This window comes from Gorilla gorilla, chromosome 14 (assembly GCF_029281585.2).
Source record: "Gorilla gorilla gorilla isolate KB3781 chromosome 14, NHGRI_mGorGor1-v2.1_pri, whole genome shotgun sequence".
In the NCBI taxonomy this organism is placed as follows: Eukaryota; Metazoa; Chordata; class Mammalia; order Primates; family Hominidae; genus Gorilla; species Gorilla gorilla.
Window position 1 is genome coordinate 62,756,604 of NC_073238.2, and position 22,315 is coordinate 62,778,918.

The 22,315-nt window shown below is 33.0% G+C and overlaps 1 protein-coding gene across 2 annotated transcripts in view; it reads left to right on the forward strand.

Moving 5' to 3' along the window:
* Positions 1-22,315, forward strand: part of RB1 (RB transcriptional corepressor 1) — a 177,712-nt gene that overhangs the window by 46,732 nt on the left and 108,665 nt on the right. For both annotated transcript variants that reach the window (XM_031001306.2, XM_055359817.1), the window contains exons 4-9: positions 841-960; positions 3,569-3,607; positions 4,688-4,755; positions 15,757-15,867; positions 18,559-18,701; positions 20,636-20,713. In XM_031001306.2, the coding sequence (XP_030857166.1) occupies positions 841-960; positions 3,569-3,607; positions 4,688-4,755; positions 15,757-15,867; positions 18,559-18,701; positions 20,636-20,713 (559 nt within the window). The remainder of the gene's footprint in view (positions 1-840; positions 961-3,568; positions 3,608-4,687; positions 4,756-15,756; positions 15,868-18,558; positions 18,702-20,635; positions 20,714-22,315) is intronic.

Below are 22,315 nucleotides of genomic sequence, written 5' to 3' on the forward strand. Positions count from 1 at the left end.
TAAATCAACTTTCCTTTTCCAAAAATAATTCAATTCTAAAATCATTGGTGGAGCAAATAAAGTATGCATTTTGGTGTGTATCTCTGACAGGAGGGTGCCACAGGGCCCAGAGCAGGATGTTAGAGTCAAAGTAGGGTGAGGAGGGCATCCTTTGTGTGGGGGCAACCTGATGGGGCTGCTTTGTGTGCAGTGTCAGAGACTAAGCAGGGTGTGCAGGCAGCCGGTGCACAAGTGAGGTGAGGAGGGCAGCCTGCTGTGGGGAGTCAGAACCCTTCCACAGTGAGGAAGTGTCTATGCTAAGGGGTGGGGTAAGTCCAGAACTGGGAGTCAGTTCTGAGAAGAACAGAAAAGTGTCCACACGGGGGAGGGGGTGGCTTTGGAGATAGAAAATGGTTACTTACAGGGGGATTGATTAAATGAGTAAGTAAACTGAGGATGAATGGGTTCCAGGTTTCCCACTGTCAATGAAGAGTTACAAATATAGAAAGGGAAACACTAAAATGAAGCATATGGTTTTATCTTGGAATTGGATGAATGGATGTGAACTCATGTTTTTTAAAACACATAGACAGATACAGAATAAATATACGCATATCTCTTCTTGACCCTTCGTTTTCTTATATTCTCAATGATGAATAGATATAAGCATAGGTATATAGATAATAAAGGTGTAAGTTGAAGGCTAACTGTTTTTGCAAAAAGTAATTCCTTCCAAAGGATATAGTAGTGATTTGATGTAGAGCTGATAATCTTTTGAATTGAAATATCTATGATTTGAAAACGAAATAACACAAATTTTTAAGGTTACTGATTTACTTTTTTCTATTCTTTCCTTTGTAGTGTCCATAAATTCTTTAACTTACTAAAAGAAATTGATACCAGTACCAAAGTTGATAATGCTATGTCAAGACTGTTGAAGAAGTATGATGTATTGTTTGCACTCTTCAGCAAATTGGAAAGGTAAAGTAAACATTTTATTAGGGTTACACTCTGATTTTTTATGTCATTGTTCACAATTAGATTCTGGGAATTATTTAACACATTTAGTAAAGTTAGTAAGTATTAATTCTTAGACTTGTCCCTTTTAGTGTTAGCTCATTAATTCTTAGCTTTCTTATTTATCCAGTAATATGCATTCTGAATGCTTCCTGGAAAATTAACCATTTTATTATCCTTTCATGTCTTCCATTTGTTTTCAAAAACTTTAAGCTTATCTCCCATTTTAGCCTTCTTTGCCAGAAAACTTCTAGTTCTGAATAGAATGGTGACATAAATTTAAACTTCTTCCTAATAGTGTTATTTAGTTTGGAACGAGAAAACACTTGCAATGGATGGTGTATGTGACCTATACTATGAATTAATGATTTGTACTCCCAATGGTGGCTTAGAGGACTTTTTCCATTACAGTTCAAGTAGGAGCATAATTAATATGCTTAGGTTAAGTTTTTTCTATACTTTTCATCAAAACTGTACTTCCCTACCCCAAATGTTTCAGCCCTTAATTTGGCATATGTCTGTTATCCTGTTTGTTTTGAGGCTCATTTCATTTGCGGTTAAGAGAATATGAAAGTTACAGTGTTAGCTAAATAAGCAATTGTGTAATAGCATGGTAAAAGGAGAAGGGTAAAAGAGGCATGGCCCTATTCTGGAGAGAATGAGGACGGAGATAGAGGTGGAAAGAAGCATCTCCTTAAGAGGATGGCTCTATTTTTTCCCCCTTTTTCTTTTTTGACCACTAAAACTTCACAACTGTGGTGGAGGATGAGAAAAATTAGAGAAAAAACTCAAAGGCCTAGGGCTGTCTTTTCTTGCCCCTGGTTTTAATTGTAATATGGTAGCATTGGCCATCTTTTTTTTTTTTTTTTTTTTGGTCTTTTCTTGATGAGAATAGAAGCTTTTTGCACAAGAAAAAGGGGAATTTTTAATTATTAATGGAGATAAATTATCTAAATAATTTGCATAACAAACATGAACTAATTATAGAATACTTGGAAAACACAGAAAGGCATAAATAAAATATGAATCGACCAAAATGTCAACAGTGGAGAGAATCACTTTTCATATTTTAGAATGTTTCTTTCCTTTGGGTATTGTTTCACATTGAGTAGAATATTATATGTGTGTGTGTGTGTGTGTGTGTGTGTGTGTGTGTGTGTTTGGCTTTTAAAATTTACCTAATTGTGACTTTCTAAATTTTTTTCTATTCTTTAAACTTGTTTACAACCTTTTTAATTCATATCTGGTAGCTTATTTTAATATGATCCTAAATGCAATGTTGCTTTAGAGTTTTTTTTGGTACAATATTATTTAGACCCCTGAAAAACTGGAAACAACTGATATTCACAGCTGAAGTTAAACAATAAATATTAAACGTATCTAAACATAAAATGTTATAAATATAAAATAAAATGTGATAAAGAATAATGGCAATATTGGAAAGTGCTTCTAATGTTAAACAAATGAAGCAGGATATACTCTGATTATGACTGTGTGTAAGGAAGAAACCTAGACCATTAACGCATAGAATGAAATGACTGGAGAGAAGTTTACCACAATGTTAACCCAAGTTTTATATGAGTAACTTACATTTGTAAGGAGGATGTATTACCTTTCTAGTAAACAAAACAAGCAAAAACTTCTTTAAGCCAACTTTAATGAGTATTCTATACATATAAGTACTTTAAGATCTATAATCATCAGGGTTTTTTTTTCTAGATATAGAATTTGGGGACTCATTGGTAGGAGTGATTTGGGGTACAGTTCTGATTTTTTTTCCTGCTATAGTAATTTCGACTGGATGCTTCCAAGTTGTTTGCTCTGCTGTCTGAGATAAGGAATCTGCTTGGATATTTGTTTCTGTTCTAAGAAGCAGGAATTACATAGTGGACAAAGCATTACATTGTATATGTTTAAGGGTGAAGGGTAACTATAGTGGTGATTTTGGTCAGAGAAAAAACCATAGAAGGCAACGTCCGAATAGGGTTTACAGGAAAAATAGAAATTCACCAAGCAAAATGAGTGGGAACTGGGAGCGAGCATCTTAGAGATTAGCATGTGTACAAAGCCAAAGCAGTGATATCAGGATGTACTTTGATATTGCTAATGGCTGAAAGGTAAGAAGGGATCAGATTGGTAGTAATCTTGGACTTTGCCCTGCAGGCAGTGGAAACTCCTTGAATGATTTTAAACTAGGGAGTAACAGTTGGATTTGGCCTCAAAAGACCACTCAGGACTTTGTAAGAGGGATTTAAAATTTTTATTGACAAATCATATGAGATAATTTAAAGAGTAAACTTTACTAACCTTAGGTGGATCAGCTGGGTTTTTTCTATCTTATTTATACCTTTTTTTTGAAGACTAATTGAGAGGATTAACTGTAATTATATATTACAGTGATGTGAGATGTCATAAATTGGGAAAATCTACTTGAACTTTGTTTTATAATGCTGTACATTTTTTGTTTTTAAAATATATACTTCTTAAAAGAAGATGAATAAAGCATGAGAAAACTACTATGACTTCTAAATTACGAAAAAATGTTAAAAAGTCATAATGTTTTTCTTTTCAGGACATGTGAATTTATATATTTGACACAACCCAGCAGTTCGTAAGTAGTTCACAGAATGTTATTTTTCACTTAAAAAAAAAGATTTTTATGGAATAATCTCAAACATCTTGATAGTTAGGGTTAGTTTGATCGATTATAGCAGGCTACTTCATAAATTAAGCCCATAGATTTAAGTCCTGTGTAGATTATTTATCTTCTCACAAAGAAAATAGTATAAAATACATGCCTTGTACTACAAAGAAGAACTAATAAGGTGGAATTGATTCAGGACAGCATATCACCAACTCTGAGAAAAATGCAAATTCATTGACTAAATCTTTATTGAGGGTCTGTTACAGGCACTTTATTAACTAATAATCAGCATAATTTCTGTGTGAGAATAAATGTAAAAATCTGTATTAAAATTTCCAAATGATTATTTTAAATGTATAATTCATGCTCTAACAGTATGCCCATGTAGAGCTCCAGAGTTTTTTCTTGGAAACAGAATGAGTAGTACATGAGATTTTCTGCCTCATTGGAGTAGTATTGAAGATAATTAATATAAAGGGAAATTGTATATTTACTGATTAATTGATATCAATCTATTAATTCCAACAAGTGAATGTCTCTGGAAAGATTATCAAGGCAAAGTGTTAAATTGGCAAACTAAAGTCATCCAAACCTTCATTTTTCTGCTCACAGTGTTGATAATTAATCAGAAAAAAGAACAAAAAATATTAAGGTAATTTGAAGCAAAGTATGTTATAACATACTATGTCTTTTATATATTTTTATATTAGAATTGAAATATTCAGTATTTCTTTTACAAAATTTTTCTTTCAAAATGTGTACTATTTTTTTCTTAACTTTTTTTTTGCAGCTTCTCATGGTCAAGAATGTATACTATTCTGTGGGCTAAATATCATATCTTAGAATTATAAGACATAGAAACATTAAATGAATAGAGATAAACTCAAGTGTAAATTATGCAATTAAAATGGACTGCATTCTATTATGCATTTAACTAAGGTCATTTTTTTTAATGCACAAAAAGAAACACCCAAAAGATATATCTGGAAAACTTTCTTTCAGTGATACATTTTTCCTGTTTTTTTCTGCTTTCTATTTGTTTAATAGGATATCTACTGAAATAAATTCTGCATTGGTGCTAAAAGTTTCTTGGATCACATTTTTATTAGCTAAAGGTAAGTTCATTATATTTATTAAATGCTAATATTTCAAATGTAATAATTAAATTGGCATTCCTTTGGACTAAATTCCCCAATTTTTATTGAGTAATGTACTCCTCCCTCATTCTCTGCTTGGCTTATTAACTGTTAGCAAGTTCTTATAATTCTGGTACTAGAAACAACCTTGGAAATGCTTTATTTCATTTTTGTTTCTAATATTCCATCTTCCCTCCCTTTCTTTTTTTTGAAGAATAATGATGTTACTGTTTTCATAAAAATGATATTTGCTCATGATAAATAATTCAAATAAAATAATTTTGGTCACAAAAGCACAAAGAAAAATTATCTAAAATCCACCCAGGGATAATCGGCATTAAATTACATAATTGGGATGCAGTTAAGGTATAGAATTTTTATTAATTTCGTTTGTTTATGCAAACAGTGTTAACTTGTTATCAGTTGAAATAATGGGTTATAAGATAGTATTTGCAAGCCTCATAGTAACCTCAAACCAAAAAACATACAATGTAGACATGAAAAATAAAAAGCAAGAAACTAAAGCATATCATCAGAGAAAATTACTTTCACTAAAGGAAGACAGAAAGGAAAGAAAGAAGGAAGAGAAGACCACAAAACAACCAGAAAACAAATAACAAAATGGCATGAGTAAGTCCTTACTTACCAATAATAACGTTGAACATAAATGGACTAAAGTCTCCAATTAAAAGACACAGACTGGTTGAATGATGGAAAAGCAAGACTCATTTGATCTGTTTGCTACAAGAAACACACTTTGCCTATAAAGACACATACCGACTGAAAATAAAGGGATGGAAAAATATATTCCATACCCACAGAAACCAAAATAAGAGCAGGGGTCACTATACTTATATCAGACAAAGTAGATTTCAAGAACAAAACTGTAAGGACAAAGAAGGTCATTATATAATGATAAAGGGGTCAATTCAGCAAGAGGATATAACAGTGTTAAATATTTATGCAACTAATACTGGAGCACCCAGATATATAAAGCAAATATTATTAGAGCTAAAGAGAGACATAGGCCCCAATACAATAGAAATAGCTGGAGACTTCAACACCCCACTTTCAGCATTGGACAGATCTTCCAGACAGAAAATCAACAAAGAAACATCAGACTTAATCTGCACTATATAGACCATATGAATCTAATAGATATTTACAGAACATTTCATCCAAGAATATACATTCTTCTTCTCTGCATATTGATCATTCTCAAGGATAGACCATGTGTTGGGCTTAAAACATTAAAAAAGCATGAAATAATATCAAGCATATTCTCTGATCACAATAGAATAAAACTAGAAATTAATAACAGGGTATTTTGGAAACTGTACAGATACATGGAAATTAAACAATATGCTCCTGAATGGCCGTGGGTCAATGAAGAAATTAAGAGGGAAATTAAAAAAATTTTTGAAACAAATGATAATGGAAACATAACAAACCAAAACCTATGGGATACAGTAAAAGCAGTACAGAGGGAAGTTTATAGCTGTAAGTGCCTACATCCCAAAAGAGGAAAACATCTTTTTTTAAAAAAACTTTCAGGTTCAGGGGTACATGTGATGGTTTGTTACATAGGTAAACTTGTGTCACAGGGGTTTGTTGTACAGCTTACTTCATCACCTAGGAATTAAGCCCAGTATCCAATAGCTATTTTTTCTGTTCCTCTCCCTCTTCCTACTTTCCACCTTCAAGTAGACCCCAGTGCCTGTTGTTTCCATCTTTGTGTTCTTCAGTTTTCATCATTTAGCTCCCACTTATAAGTGAGGCCATGCAGTATTTAGTTTTTTATTCCTGCATTAGTTTGCTAAGGATAATAGCCTCCAGCTCCATCCATGTTCCTGTGAAGGACATGATCTCATTCTTTTTTATGGGCTGCATAGAATTCCATGGTATATATGTACCACATTTTCTTTATCCATTCTGTCATTGATGAGCATTTAGGTTGATGCCATGTCTTTGCTATTGTGGATAGTGCTGCAGTGAACATTCACGTGCTTTTGTCTTTATGGTAGAATGATTTCTATTCCTTTGAGTATGTACTCAGTAATGGGATTGCTGGGTCCAAGGGTAGTTCTGCTTTTAGCTCTTTGGGGAATTGTCAGACTGCTTTCTACAATGTTTGAACTAATTTACACTCCCAACCAAGAGTGTATAAAAGTGTTCTCTTTTCTTTGCAACCTCACCAGTATCTGTTATTTTTTGACTTTATAGTAATAGCTATTCTGACTGGTGTGAGATGGTATCTCATTGTGGTTTTGATTTGCATTTCTCTAATGATCAGTGATATGGAGCTTTTCTTCATATGCTTATTGGCTGCATGTATGTCTTCTTTTGAAAAGTGTCTGTTCATGTGCCTTGCCCACTTTTTAGTGGGGTTGGTTTTTTTCTCTTGCAAATTTGTCTAAGTTCCTTATAGATGCTGGATATTAAACCTTTGTCAGATGCATAGTTTGCAAAATTTTTCCCCATTCTGTAGGTTGTTCATTTACTCTGTTGATTGTTTCTTTTGCTGTGCAGAAGCTCTTGAGTTTAATTCAATCCCACTTGTCAATTTTTGATTTTGTTGTGATTGCTTTTGGTGTCTTTATCATGAAGACTTTGCCCGTTCCTATGTCTAGGATCTATTTTTTTTTTTTTTTTGAGACAAAGTCTCACTCTGTCACCCAGGCTGGAGTGCAGTGGCACAATCTCGGCTCACTGCAACCTCTGCCTCCCAGGTTTAAGTGATTATCTTGCCTCAGCCTCCTGAGTAACTGGGACTACAGGTGTGCACCACCATGCCCGGCTAATTTTTGTATTTTTACTAGAGATGGGGTTTTACTATGTTGGCCAGGCTGGTCTTGAACTCCCTACCTCAGGTGATCCATGCACCTCAGCCTCCCAAAGTGATGGGATTACAGGAATGAGCCACCACACCTGGCCTGGCCATCTTCAATCCATCTTGAGTTGATTTTTGTATATGGTGTAAGGAATGGGTCCAGCTTCAATCTTCTGCATATGGCTAGCCACTTATCCTAGCACCAGTTAATGAAATGGGAGTCTTTTCCCCATTGCTTGCTTTTGTCAGCTTTGTCAAAAAGATCAGCTGGTCCTAGGTGTGCAGCCTTATTTCTGGGTGCTCTATTCTGTTCCATTGGTTTACACTATTCTGAAAAAAATGTGCCTGTTTTTGTACCAGTAACATGCTGTTTTGGTTACTGTAGCCCTGTAGTATAGTTTGAAGTTGGATAATGTGATGCCTCCAGCTTTGTTCTTTTTGCTTAGGATTGCCTTGGCTATTCAGGCTCTTTTTTGGTTCCAGTTGAATTTTAAAATAGTTTTTTTTTTATTTCTGTGAAGAATGTCATTAGTAGTTTGATAGGAATAGCCTTGAATCTGTAATTTTTTTTGCGCAGTATGGCCATTTTAATGATATTTATTCTTCCTATCCATGAGCATGGGATGTTTTTCCATGTGTTTGTGTCATCTCTGATTGCTTTGAGCAGTGTTTTGAAGTTCTTGGTGTAGAGAGCTTTCACCTCCCTGGTTAGTTGTATTCCTATGTATTCTTTTTGTGGCAATTTTTAATGGGATTGCCTTTCTGATTTGGCTTTCAGGTTGGCTCTTGTTGGTGTGTAGAACTACTAGTGATTTTTATACATTGATTTTGTATCCTGAAACTTTGCTGAAGTTGTTGATCAGCTGAAGGAGCTTTTTGGCTCTAAGACTACAGGGTTTTCTAGATATAGCATCATGTCATCTGCCACAGAGATAGTTTGACTCCCTCTCTTCCTATTTGGATGCCCTTCATTTCTTTCTCTCACCTGATTGCTCTGATTAGGACTTCCAATACTTTGTTGAATAGGAGTGGTGAAAAAGGGCATCCTTGTCTTGTGCCAGTTTTCAAAGGGAATGCTTCAAGCTTCTGCACATTCAGTATGATGTTGGCTGTAGGTTAGTTATAGGTGAAAAAAAGAGGAAAAACTCAAATAAACAATCTAACATTGTATCTTAAAGAAGTACAAAAATAAGAGCAAATCAAACCCAAAATTAGTAGAAGAAAAGAAAGATCGAGCAGAAATAAATGAAATTGCAATGAAAAAAATCGCAAAAGATCAATGAAACAAAGTGTTTTTTTTAAAAAGTTAAACAAAATTGACAAGCCTTTAGCTAGATTAACTAAGGAAAAAAGAAAGAAGATACAAATAAGATCAGAAATGAAAAAGGAGACATTACAGCTGATACTACAGAAACTAAAAGTATCATTAGTGGCTTCTATAAGCAACTATATGCCAATAAACTGGAAAATAGAGAAGAAATGGGCAAATTCCTAGACATGTACAACTTACCAAGATTGAACCAGGAAGAAATCCAAAACCTGAACAGACCAATAACAAGTAATGAGACTGAAGCCATAATAAAGTCTCCTAGTAAAGAAAAGCCTGGGACCTGGTGGCTTCACTGCTGAATTGTACCAAACATTTAAAGAAGAACTAATACCAATCCTACTTACAGTATTCCAGAAAATAGAGTAGGAAGAAATACTTCTAAACTCATTCTACAAGGCCTGTATTACCCTGATACCAAAACCAGATAAAGACCCATTAAAAAAAGAAAACTATAGGCCAGTATTTCTGAGGAATATTGATACAGAAATCTTCAACAAAACACTAGCAAACTGAATTCAATAATACATTAGATAGATCATTCATTATGTCGCAGTGGGATTTATCACTGCAATGCAAGGATGGTTCAACATACACAAATCAATGTGGTATGTCATATCAACAAAATGAATGACAAAAATCATATGATCATTTAAATTGATGCTGAAAAAGCATTTGATAAAATTCAGCATCCTTCATGCCCAAAACCCTAAAAAAACTGAGGATAGAAGGAACATACCTTAACGTAATAAAAGCCATATATAACAGACCCACAGCTAGTATAATACTTAATGGGGAAAAATTGAAAGCCTTTCCTCTAAGATCTAGAACATGACGAGGATGTCCATTGTCATCACTGTTATTCAGCATAGTACTGGAAGTCCTAGATAGAGTAGTCAGACAAAAGATATAAAGGGAATCCAGATTGGAAAGAAAGAAGTCAAGTTATCCTTGTTTGCAGCTGATACAATCTTATATTTGGAAGAACCTAAAGACTCCACAAGAAAACTATTAGAACTAATAAACATGTTCAGTAAAGTTGAAGGATAGAAAATCAACATACAAAAATCAGTAATGCTTCTGTATGCCAACAGTGAATAATGTGAAAAAGAAATTTAAAAAGTAGTCCTATTTACAATAGCCACACATACAATAAAATGCCTAGGAATTAACCACAGAAGTGAAAGATCTCTATGATGAAAACCATAGAATACTGATGAAAGAAATTGAAGAGCACACCAAAAAAATGGAAAAAATATTTTATGTTGTTCATGGATTGGAAGAATTAATATTGTTAAAATGTCCATACTACCCAAAGCAATCTATAGGTTCAATGCAATTCCTATCAAAATACCAATGACATTCTTCACAGAAATAGAAAAAACAGTCCTAAAATTTATATGGAACTACAAAAGACCCAGAATAGCGAAAACTATCCTAAGCAGAAAGACGATGTTGCTTGACTTCAAATTATACTACAGAGCTATAGTAACCAAAACAGCATGGTACTGGCATAAAAGCAGATACATAGACCAGTGGAACAGAACAGAGAGCCCAGAAACAAATCCACATGCCTACAGTGAACTCATTCTTGACAGTGGCCAAGAACATATGCTGGGGAAAAGACAGTCTCTTCAATAAATGGTGCTGGGAAAACTGGATATCCATATGCAGAAGAATGAAACTAGACCCCTATCTGTCACCATATACAAAAATCAAATCAAAATGATTAAGGACTTAAATCTAAGACCTTAAACTATGAAACTGCTATAAGAAAACATTGGGGAAAATCTCCAGGACATCAGTCTGGGCAAAAATTTCTTGAGCAATACCTCACAAACACAGTCAACCTAAGCAAAAATGGACAAACGAGATCATATCAAGTTAAAAAGCTTCTACACAGCAAAGGATACAATGAATGAAGTGAAGAGACAACCCACAGAATGGAAAAAATATTTGCAAACTATCCCTCTGACAAGCAATTAATAACCAGAATATATAAGGAACTCAAACAACTGTATGGGAAAAAATCTAATAATCTGACCAAAAAATTGGCAAAAGAGTTGAATACACATTTCTCAAAAGAAGACATACAAATGACAAACAGGCATATGAAAAGGTGCTCAACATCAGTGATCATCAGAGAAATGCAAATCAAAACTACAATGAGGTATTTATCTCACTGCAGTTAAAATGGCTGATATTCAAAAGACAGGCAATAACAAATGCTGGCTAGGATGTGGAGAAAAGAGAACCCCTGTACACTGTTGGTGGGAATGTAAATTAGTACAGCTACTATGGAGGACAGTTTGGAGGTTTCTCAAAAAAATTAAAAATTGAGCTACCATATTATCCAACAATCCCACTGCCAGGTATATACCCAACGAAAGGAAGTCAGTATATCAAAGAGGTATCTGCACTCGTATGTTTGTTGCAGCACTGTTTACAATAGCTAAGATTTGAAAGCAACCCAAGTGTCCGTCAACAGAAGAATGGATAAAGAAAATATGGTACATATACACAACGGAGTACTATTCAGCCATAAAAAAGAACAAGGTCTAGTCATTTGCGACAACATAGATGGACCTGGAGATCATTATGTTAAATGAAATAAGCCAGGTACAGAAAGACAAACATCACATATTCTCATTTATTTGTGAGATCTAAAAATCAAATCTGAACTCATGGACCTAGAGAGTAGAAGGATGGTTACCAGAGGCTGGGAAGGGTGGTGGAGGTTTGGGAGAGGTGAGGATGGTTAATGGGTCCACAAACATAGAAAAAATGAATAAGACTTGATAGCACAACAGGGTGACTTTAGTCAATAATACCTTAATTGTACATTTTAAAATAACTTAGTGTAATTGGATTGTTTGTAACTCAAAGGATAAATGCTTGAGGAGATGGATACCCCATTCTCCATAATGTGCTTATTTCACAGTGCATGCCTGTATCAAAACATCTCACATACCCCATAAATATATGTACTATGTACCCACAAAAATTAAAATTTAAAAAATTATGTAATTGTCATTCCAGATATCTTCATATATACATTTTGATTAAAAAGATGGGTAGTTGAGTGCATTCATGAATATAATTTTCTAAAACTAGGTTCATATTACAGTGCTACCTTTAAAATATAAAAATTAATTTCACTGACATTTTATAGAAGAAAAAGAGAGAAATGGAAGGAATTGCTTAAATTTAGATAAATATTTTGTCACTTTAAGTGATATTATTTCTAAAATTATTTCTCTAAGATTATGAAAAAATGTGAAAAAATTAAGAGGTTACAATCTTTATTTAAGTTTGTGTTTTTATTTAAAGCAACATACATTAATCTGGTTTGAAGAAGGGTACTATCTTCACTCTTCCTGGTGCCTCCCCCTCTCCATTTTCAGATTAGTCCATTTTATTGTTATGACATTATCAAGTATTATAACATTTAAATTCTATTTTGTCACTATAATTATTGCATTTGGTTAGTCTCAGTTCTGTATTTAAATGGATTCTAAGGTTATCATAACTCCTATATCATAGTTTCTCCGTTTCTCAGTTCTTTATTTATATTCATCTCTTAGCTGGCTGTATTTTACAATCAACAAGTTTTTAAAAATATGCTTTTTGGTTCCATGTTCTTTATGTTTGACATGTTTAGGAATCACGTCTATAGCTTTTATACTTGAAGGACAGCTTTGTCATGTATTCTATTCTTGTGTCATATTTTGTTTCCCTAAGGACAATATTTTCTGGCATTGAACATTGCTGTTGAGAAAGCTGAGACTAGCGTAATTCCGCTCCTCATTTACTTCCTGAAGAATTTTTTTTTAAATTTGAGGTTTAATACCTTAAACAGGATAATATTTCTTGATTTTGTTATTCTGTATTAGCTTTTTTTTTTTGAACACCGTATCCCTTTTTAAACTGAAGGTTCTGCTGTTCATTTTAGAAAATCTTAACATACTCTATTTAAAAATATTCTATTCAGCTAGGTTGTTCTATACCATTGTATTTTGGGAACATTTTCTTATGTTGGATTGCTTTTATTCTCCCTATTTATTGTCTTCTCTCATATTATTCTGAATTTTTAAATCTTTTTCTTACATATTGGCTGTTTTTATCTCAAGCATTTTTTCCATTTTGAGCTAAACTATTTTTGTAATGGTGTTATTTGGTCCTCAGCTTTTTTCTTAGCTTGTCTAGTTCCTTCCTTTTATATAATTTGTTCATTAATTTCCTATGACACATTTTTATTGAATTGGATTTATAATAGACGAATTATTCAATAATATGTATTTGGATCACTAAACAAATATATTGAGAATAGCAAATGGATTTTAACCCTCCTGCTAACCCAGATCAATTGCTAGTGGCTTCCCGGCGCATTGTGTTAAGAAGGACTCTAGATTAGCATCAGGTCTCTACAGGGAGGGGTACACTTAGTGATGTGATGGCTGCCACGTAAAAGCTATGAGGTGGTGATGGTGATGCTACCCTCTTATCTCAGAGGCATGTTTACATTTCATATAGTACATTACAGGTGACTAAAGGTCATGGTTGTGCATCAGAGAGGGTAAGATGATGATCAGGAGAAGCTTCAATATTACCATTTATTTATTGATTCAACAGTTAGTTATTTATTAGAATTTACAATGTCTCAAGCATGATATTACGTGCTAGGTTAAAGTGGTGGAAGATATATATGTTCCCTGCTCAGCTAGAACTTACAGTCAAGTAAGGGAGATAGACATTAAATGAACAATCACAGAAATACTTAACTACATTTGCGATAAGGAATGTAAAGGGAAAGTGTAATCCCCCAATGGGTTCTTCCTGCTGGCTGCACAGACAAAATCAATCCACCAAGATTGTGGCATTGCAGTAGAGAGAGTTTAATTGACCACTAGGCTGACCCATGTGGGAGAACTGGAGTTATCACTCAAATCAGCCTCAGCTGGTTAAGTTCTTAGTGCAAGAACTCATAGGGCATTTTCTTCTTTTAGATTATCTTTCAGATTGGGTTCTCTGTCTGATTTTTTTCCCCTTCTTATGTTGTGATTCTTTTTTGATTTTCTATGTTTACATAATCACTGTGCTTTTCCACCTCGTATTGCTGGGACTGTATATGTGTAACCCTGATTTGATGTTCTGTTTTCTCTGATTTAATGTGAGTGAATATCCCTTCACTCTGCACTTAATCTGTGACTTGTTTATGTTCCCCAAAGAGCTATGGTATGGGAGCAGGCATTTTTATTATATCTGCTTTTAGTCAGGAGGTAAGGGAGAAAGTAGATAATTCAACTGTAATGATACAAGCCGTTGTTCTGAGTTTTTGTTAGAATGAACTTTATAACAGAACACTTCTAGTGGCAGTTTTATCTTTTTTCTATAGCAGGATTGTTTTGGGATTCAAATTGTCCCCAGTTCAACACAGTATGCTAGAGTCTCTGTGTTGTCAGAAAAATAAGCTATAGTTGTTTACCTCCTCCATTTTACCCTTCTCTTATCAGCAGTTTCTCCCTCCAAGTCAGAGAGGCAAAAGATGAGGATACCGTTTGAGTTAGTCTCGCTCAGTCAGTCTCTCATTTGATATTGGTACCAGCACTTTAATACCTAATAAAATGAAAGCAAAAGAATGTACTTGAGAGAGATTCTTTCATCTGACTTCACCGTTTTTACCTAGAAATCCTTGATATCGTTCTTTACCACTATGGTATTTTAAAATAACTTATTTGTGAATATATTGCAGACATATTTTTTGCACCATACCATTGTATCTAGAAAACCTATAAAGATGCAACGTTATCTGTTTTCTCACAAAGTTTCTGCACTTCCAATGTTTGCTGAGATTATTACTGGTTTAGCAGTCAGATACTCAGAAAATAGAAAGTGAATCAAATTGAACTTCTCTTTTAAAAATAATGTATGACATGGAGCCATAAGCAAATTTGTAATAGCTGTGTTTTATCATGATTTGTATATTTTATGTAGCTACACTATTTGTTTTCTTAGGTATCTGTTATATGCATTTATTTTCTCACAGCCATCTAGTTGTATATATATTCTAATAACTTTAAAGATTTTATGGTGAACAATTATTTTATAGATGACTTTAAATTTATATACTAATTTTGTTATCTCTTAATGGTTTTGGTTATTGTAAGATTTTAGAGGGGTTGAAATTAAAAATATATAAGGTTTAGATATAAATAATTGGAATAAAATCATAATTTTATAAATAAATTATTTTAAATTTTTAGATAATGAGAATTAATTGAATAATTGGAATTAGAATAAATTCTAATAAACTTAGTAATTTTATATAATAAATATACTTATAAAATTGGAATTAAATATTTGAATTCTAATTATTATATTATAATAAAATATTTATTATACAAATATAAATAAAATATTTATAAAATTAGAATTAAAGATTAGCATTTATCATACTTCAAAATCTTTCTCTGGAGTAATACATTCTATAGTTCTTAAAATTAGAAATAAATTTAAAAAGCAAAATTTATAATGATTTTAGACATAAAGAATTAATTATAACAGAAATACTTAAATGTAAAATTCTCAGAGTAGACTTAACACTTGATTTATAATTCCATAACTTTATATATTTCTATTTTACATATTTTATACCTTTTAAAACAGATTTTTTTTTTTAACAAAAAAAAAGAAAGAAAATCTTTACCATGCTGATAGTGATTGTTGAATGAATAAATTTATGGATATACTCTACCCTGCGATTTTCTCTCATACAAAGATCTGAATCTCTAACTTTCTTTAAAAATGTACATTTTTTTTTCAGGGGAAGTATTACAAATGGAAGATGATCTGGTGATTTCATTTCAGTTAATGCTATGTGTCCTTGACTATTTTATTAAACTCTCACCTCCCATGTTGCTCAAAGAACCATATAGTAAGTATTTAATTTATGCCCCTTTTACTTTCTCATTCAGCAGTTGCTTATTGAATGTCTAGTGGGTACCAAACATGGTTCTAAGGCTGACAGGATGATAAAAAATAAATCAGACATGGACTTCGCCCATAAGTAGTGTAAGTTATAGAAGGAAAGATAAGACATGGAAACAAATGATTAGAGTATATGGTAGAAAGTGGTTTGGGTCAAAATACAACAAATGGAGGTTTGGGAGACAAGAAAGTTTTTCCAGCTGTGGAAGACCAAAGAATACCATATAAAAGAAGTAGTATTTGAAATTAACATGGAAGAGTGGTTAGGATTGGGGAAAGGCATTCTCAGTAAAGTGTTGGGGGAGGGCATTCCCAGTGAAGAAAAGCAAGGAACAAGAAAAAGATATGAATGAAATTGCACAGGGAAGAGTGGCCTATTCTAAGGGAACAGCATAACTAAGTTTTTATTACTATTGGATGTTGTAATAACTATGTATTTTTTTGTATATAAGCTATAACTCATACTATTTCAGTGGGTGATGAGTGATGAGATGGGAAGTATATTTAAATAAAAATAACTTGCTAATATAATTAGATAGCATTAAGGAAGTATGAGTAAGGTATATTCCTTTTAGCCTAGAATTTCTTCCTTTCATGGCTTCAAGAGTAGGATTTCAAAGTCACTTATTATATTATTATGTACAGAAAAATGTAAACTTACCTAAGGTCAGACTAATTCCTTGCTTCTGAAATGATGAAAGTATTAATGCTAAAAATAATAGATAACATTGAAGTTTCAAAGTGTTGTTGAAATGGATGGAAGGATGAAGCCTCATTAAACTTTGTGAACAAGAATTTAGTGGAAAAATGAAGTATGGAGCAGAATTTTGAAAATGTGTTGAACATGGTTTGGCAGAGAAGGCAGAAACCTTCATTTAGCAGAAACCACATGCAAAGAAAGAAATAAAAAAAATTCTATATAGAAAACAAATATACTTCAAATTTTCTCCCAAATTTTATAAATTTCCTTTATATACCCTTTCCCCACTTTTTTCAATGTTATAACTTTAATAAATTGATGTTGCAAGTTACTTTAGGTTGACAATCTTTGTTCTTTTGGATAATTCAAATGTACATGTGAATTCTCTAAGCGTTCTGTTAAAGAGAAATCAGCATGGGGTATTACTGAACTGACTGAATATGGTAACTCTTAGTTAATTTTTGTTGTAGAGAATTTCAAATGAATACAAAAATAGTAGTATAATAAGCCTCCATGTACTTATCATGTAACTTCAACAGATAACTTACAGTTAATCTGTAGCCCCATCGCCTGCTCAGTTCCCCCAGCTGTATTATTTTGAAGCACATCTTTGCATACCATTTCATCCTTATACATCTCAGTATGTATCTCTAAAAAATACTTTTTAAAAAGCGTAATTACAGTGCTGTTTGTTATCACACCTAAAAATCAATAAATAGTGACTCCTTAATATTACTGAATATCTAGAAAGTGCTCAGATTTTCTTGTAAAAAATAATTTAAAAATTTTTTTACAGTTTGACTGAATGAGAATCTAAATAAGATTTATACTTTGTGTTTGGTTGACATGTTTTAAAAACTCTTTTAAAAGTTTCTCTTCCATCCTTTCTTTTTTTCCTTGTAATTTATTTTTTAAATAATCAGATTGTCTTGAGTTTTCCACAGTGTGGTTTTTGCTGATCATATTCTGTGGTATAGTTTAACATGTTCTTCTGTCCTCTCAATTTCTTGTAAGTTGTTGATGGATCTAGAGGCAATACATACTTTTTATACTTAATCATCTGTAATTTTTTTTTTTTTTTTTTTTGAGGCAGAGTCTCACTCACTCTGTCGCCCAGGCCTGGAGTGCAGTGGCGCGATCTCAGCTCACTGCAAACTCTGCCTCCCGGGTTCAAGCAATTCTCCTGCTTCAGCCTCCCAAGTAGCTGGGACTATGGGCATGCACCACCACACCTGGCTAATTTTTGTGTTTTTAGTAGAGACGGGGTTTCACCGTGTTGGCCAGGCTGGTCTTGAACTCCTGACCTCGTGATCCACCTGCCTTGGCCTCCCAAAGTGCTAGGATTACAGGCGTGAGCCACCACACCCAGCCATCTGTAATATTTTTAATAGCTGAACCTGTATTTAGTTTGGATTGGGAATGCTGAAAATAATCCAGGAGATTTTTTTAAAATCACAGTTTATTATCATATTATTATATTTACTATAATATATTTTATACCTATCTTTTAAAGACATCATAATTTACTAAAACTTAAAATATTATTTTTATGCTATGTCTAGAAATTGAATTCAGAAATATTTGCTAATTATTTTTAAGACTCTAGGACAGAAAACTTTTTTTTCCTCTTGCAGACTAAAATACACTTAGATTTAGTTTGAAAGTTGGCTATTTCCATGCCTTCTCTTTGTATTTGTTTATGAGACTGTAGTTTACAGTTCTTTTTGGGAGCAGAGTAGAAGAGGGATGGCAAAAACTAATATTAGTACATAATTTGTAGTAGATATGGATGAAATTGTTATCCTTCTAATGAAACCTAATAAGTAAAAGTAGTAGAATGTTACCAAGATTATTTTTGACCTAAGTTATAGTTAGAATACTTCATTATTTTATATGATGGATGTACAATTGTTCTTATCTAATTTACCACTTTTACAGAAACAGCTGTTATACCCATTAATGGTTCACCTCGAACACCCAGGCGAGGTCAGAACAGGAGTGCACGGATAGCAAAACAACTAGAAAATGATACAAGAATTATTGAAGTTCTCTGTAAAGAACATGAATGTAATATAGATGAGGTAATTTAACTTCATGATTTCTTTAAAACAGTTAAAGTAGATTTAGATGTAAGTTCTCCCTAACAATATTTACTTCTTTTGTTATGAGCATGTTTTTTTTGTAATTAGTGCTAACTCTTTTGCAGTAGCAAAATATTTAGAAAAAATTAATTCGTTATATTTAGTTACTTTGATTTTAAAGAGAGTAGCTCCCTCACTCTGGAATCACTGAAAAGTATATAATCAAGACAATAGTTTTCAAATGTAGTTTTTTTTTTTTTATTCCTCTGAGGTTACTGATACCCCTAATGTTTTAAAATACCCTGCCAAGGCTGGGCATGGTGGCTCACACCTGTAATCCCAGCTCTTTGGGAGGCCGAAGTGGGAGGATTTCTTGAGGCCAGGAGGTCTAGACCAGCCTGAACAACATAGTGAGACTCTGTCTCTACAAAATACATATTAAAAAAAATGAGCTTGGCATGGTGACATGTGCCTGTAGTCCCAGCTACTTGGAAGACTGAGGCAAAAGGATTGCTTGAGCCCAGAAATTTGAGGTTACAGTGAGACATGATTGCACCACTGCACTCCAGCCCGGGTGCCAGAGTGAGACTATGTCTCCAAAAACGAACAAACAAACCAAAAAAGCCCTGCTTAGAAAACTCTAGTGCTCTAGTGTTTTAGTTCAGTGATAAGTGATACCAACATTAAATTTCTGTTTGGCCTTCTATAATTACTCTCTTTCTAAATATTACAGCACATAATGACTGCTGGAGAATACATATGAATTCCCAGGAATTACTTGTCTTGTTCATAGAATGTGGATGTTAGAAGGAATCTTACAAATAATGTATTCAATCTCCTTTTTATAATGAGTAAACAAGCTTCCAGGGACTGATAGCTTATTATTTACAGCGTCTACATTAGACTTTGGGGTATCTGGTACTATTGCTTCTTTCCTTTTTACCATACAGTTTTTCTCATAGTTTGTTTTATTGTCCACAATCACTAACACCAGATAGCAGTAAAAAATGTTACATCTTTGAAATTTCTCTGTTAACTTTGGGAAGAAGTGAGAATGTGGTCCTAAAATCTAGTTTAAGAAGTATTAGAATGATTTATCAAGATATATCATAGTTTTTGCACTATGGCTTACTAATTTCAACAAATATACAGTTGACTCTTGAACAACATGTTTGAATTGCATGGGTCCATTTATACACAGATATATTTAATTACATATATTAGAAAAAATTTTGGAGATTTGCAATAATTTGAAAAAATTTGTAGCAAACCATGTAGCCTACAAATACAGAAAAAATTAAGAAAAAGGCATGTCTTGAATGTACAAAATATATGTAGATACTAGTCTATTTTATCATTTACTATACCGTAAAATACATACAAAACTGTAGCTGCAGTTGCCTGCTGTTTCAGGCAGATGATTTTTGTTAACAGATGACATAAACTTACTGTAAATGTATTTTGTCTTCTTACAATTTTCCTAATATTTTCTTTTCTCTATCTTTATCATAAGAAGATGATATATTTAGTATGTATATATAGTACATATACAAAATATATGTGAATTCAATCTTTATGTTATTGGTTGGCTTCCAGTCAACAGTAGGCTGTTAGTTAAATTTTGGGTACTCAAAAGTAATCGATAGGTCTGTAGTCTCAGCTACTTGGGAGGCTGAGGTGGAAGGATGGCTTGAGCCCAAGCATTTGAAGCTGTAATGCATGTGATTGCACCTGTGAATAGCTACTACACTCCAGCCTAGGCAATATAGAGAGACCCCTTCTCTAAGAAAATAATAAAAAATAAAAAAGTTATACACAGATTTTTTACTGCATGGGGGATTGACACCTCTAACTTACCCTGCATTGTTCAAGAGTCAAGAGATTAGATTTTGTTTTAAATTTTAATGATCATGTTGTAACTTCATCTTTTTCAGGTGAAAAATGTTTATTTCAAAAATTTTATACCTTTTATGAATTCTCTTGGACTTGTAACATCTAATGGACTTCCAGAGGTAATCTGAAAGGAAATTTAATAAAATATTAATGTTTTGAGACTGTGGAGGGAGGATAGTTGTCTAACTTTCTTAGATCAATTTACTGTGTATCAAATTTTTTTTTGCCCAAGAAGAATCTAGCCAAGTAGAATTGTGGTGAAACTAACTTTTGTATAGTAACAAAAAGCTTTTGAGTATATAATCAAATGTATTAGCATCATTTTGTGATTTATACTAGAAATCAATCTTTATTGAATTTTTTCCAAAATCAAAGTATAGACTTTTAAACTTCTAAATACCATTAAATAGCTAAATATTAATAGCTAAATATAAACCGTTAAATTTGCTTTGGTAAGCCTCATTAAGCGTAGGAACCATGATTAATGCCATCAACATTATTGGCATTACTATATTGTGGAACATCTCTTTTGAGGATTTTTAAGAACTGCTTAATTGAAAATACAAATGTATTTGTTGAAATGACTGTGACTATTGCAGAAGTGTTTTACCTTAGTGATATTCCATCCATCTATCTGTTTTGTTTCGCATTTTGCTACAAATGTCTTTCCAATGAGAACAGAATAGCTGAGAGCTTTGCATGGTAAGATGAAATATGTGGAGAAAAGGATGCTGTGATAGATGATGAAGAACAAAACCAGTGTTTTAGAAGACCTAGTATTAGTCACTATGACCAAAAGGCATGAAATAAAATAGCGAGACTGCTAGTTCTGTAACCTGAATTGATAGCTAGTTTTTGAATTAATTTATTAATTCAACAAATATTTTTTGAATGCTTAATATATGTCAGGCACATGCTAGATACTATGGATACAGAGATTTCACTCTCAGTCACTATCCTTAAAGTGCTAGTGGGAGAGGCTGACAAAGAAATAGACCATTACAGGAGTCTACAACAGTATGAAAAAAGTATTCACAGGGTTCTGTGATATCTCAAAGGAGAGCTACCTAATCCAAACTAGGGCTGATAGGTTTTGTGGAAAATAGTTTAGAGGTGATGTGATTTCAAATCTGAGTAAGCATTACAGATATAGCATTTCCAAGGGTTGGACATTGTAGATTCAAAGGTGCAGTGATGTATGATAGTATGGTCTGATCAGTGAACTCTAAGTAATTCATTAAGGTTGGGATACAGGGCAGAACAATTAAAATATGGTACTGAAGAGGCAAGAAGGGACCAAATGTTATATTAATGAGTCTTGTTACCACTTTTGGTACCAAAAAATAGGCTGTTCATAACTTTAAGATCTGTTGTAGCAATCTTTTTTTCTCCTTTAAAAGGATTATAGTTTTAATATAAATCTTAAGAGTAATTTTACTTTTTCTCCAATATTTCACATAATATAGCCAATCAATAGATGACTGGTAATTAGTGCCTCAACTAAGGTAGGACAGGAACAATGATTAAACTTAAGCATGGATTACTGTTCTATCTAATACATTTATGAAGATTAATGAAAAGTTTGCATTTAATTGGATTTCTTCCTATCCTTTTAAAATGCAATTTTACTTCTCTGAGGTTGGAATCACTTTGGCGTTAAAAGTCACAGTAGAAGGCATGCCAATAGTTTTCTCTTGGGCATTGGTTTTTAAAGTATAATT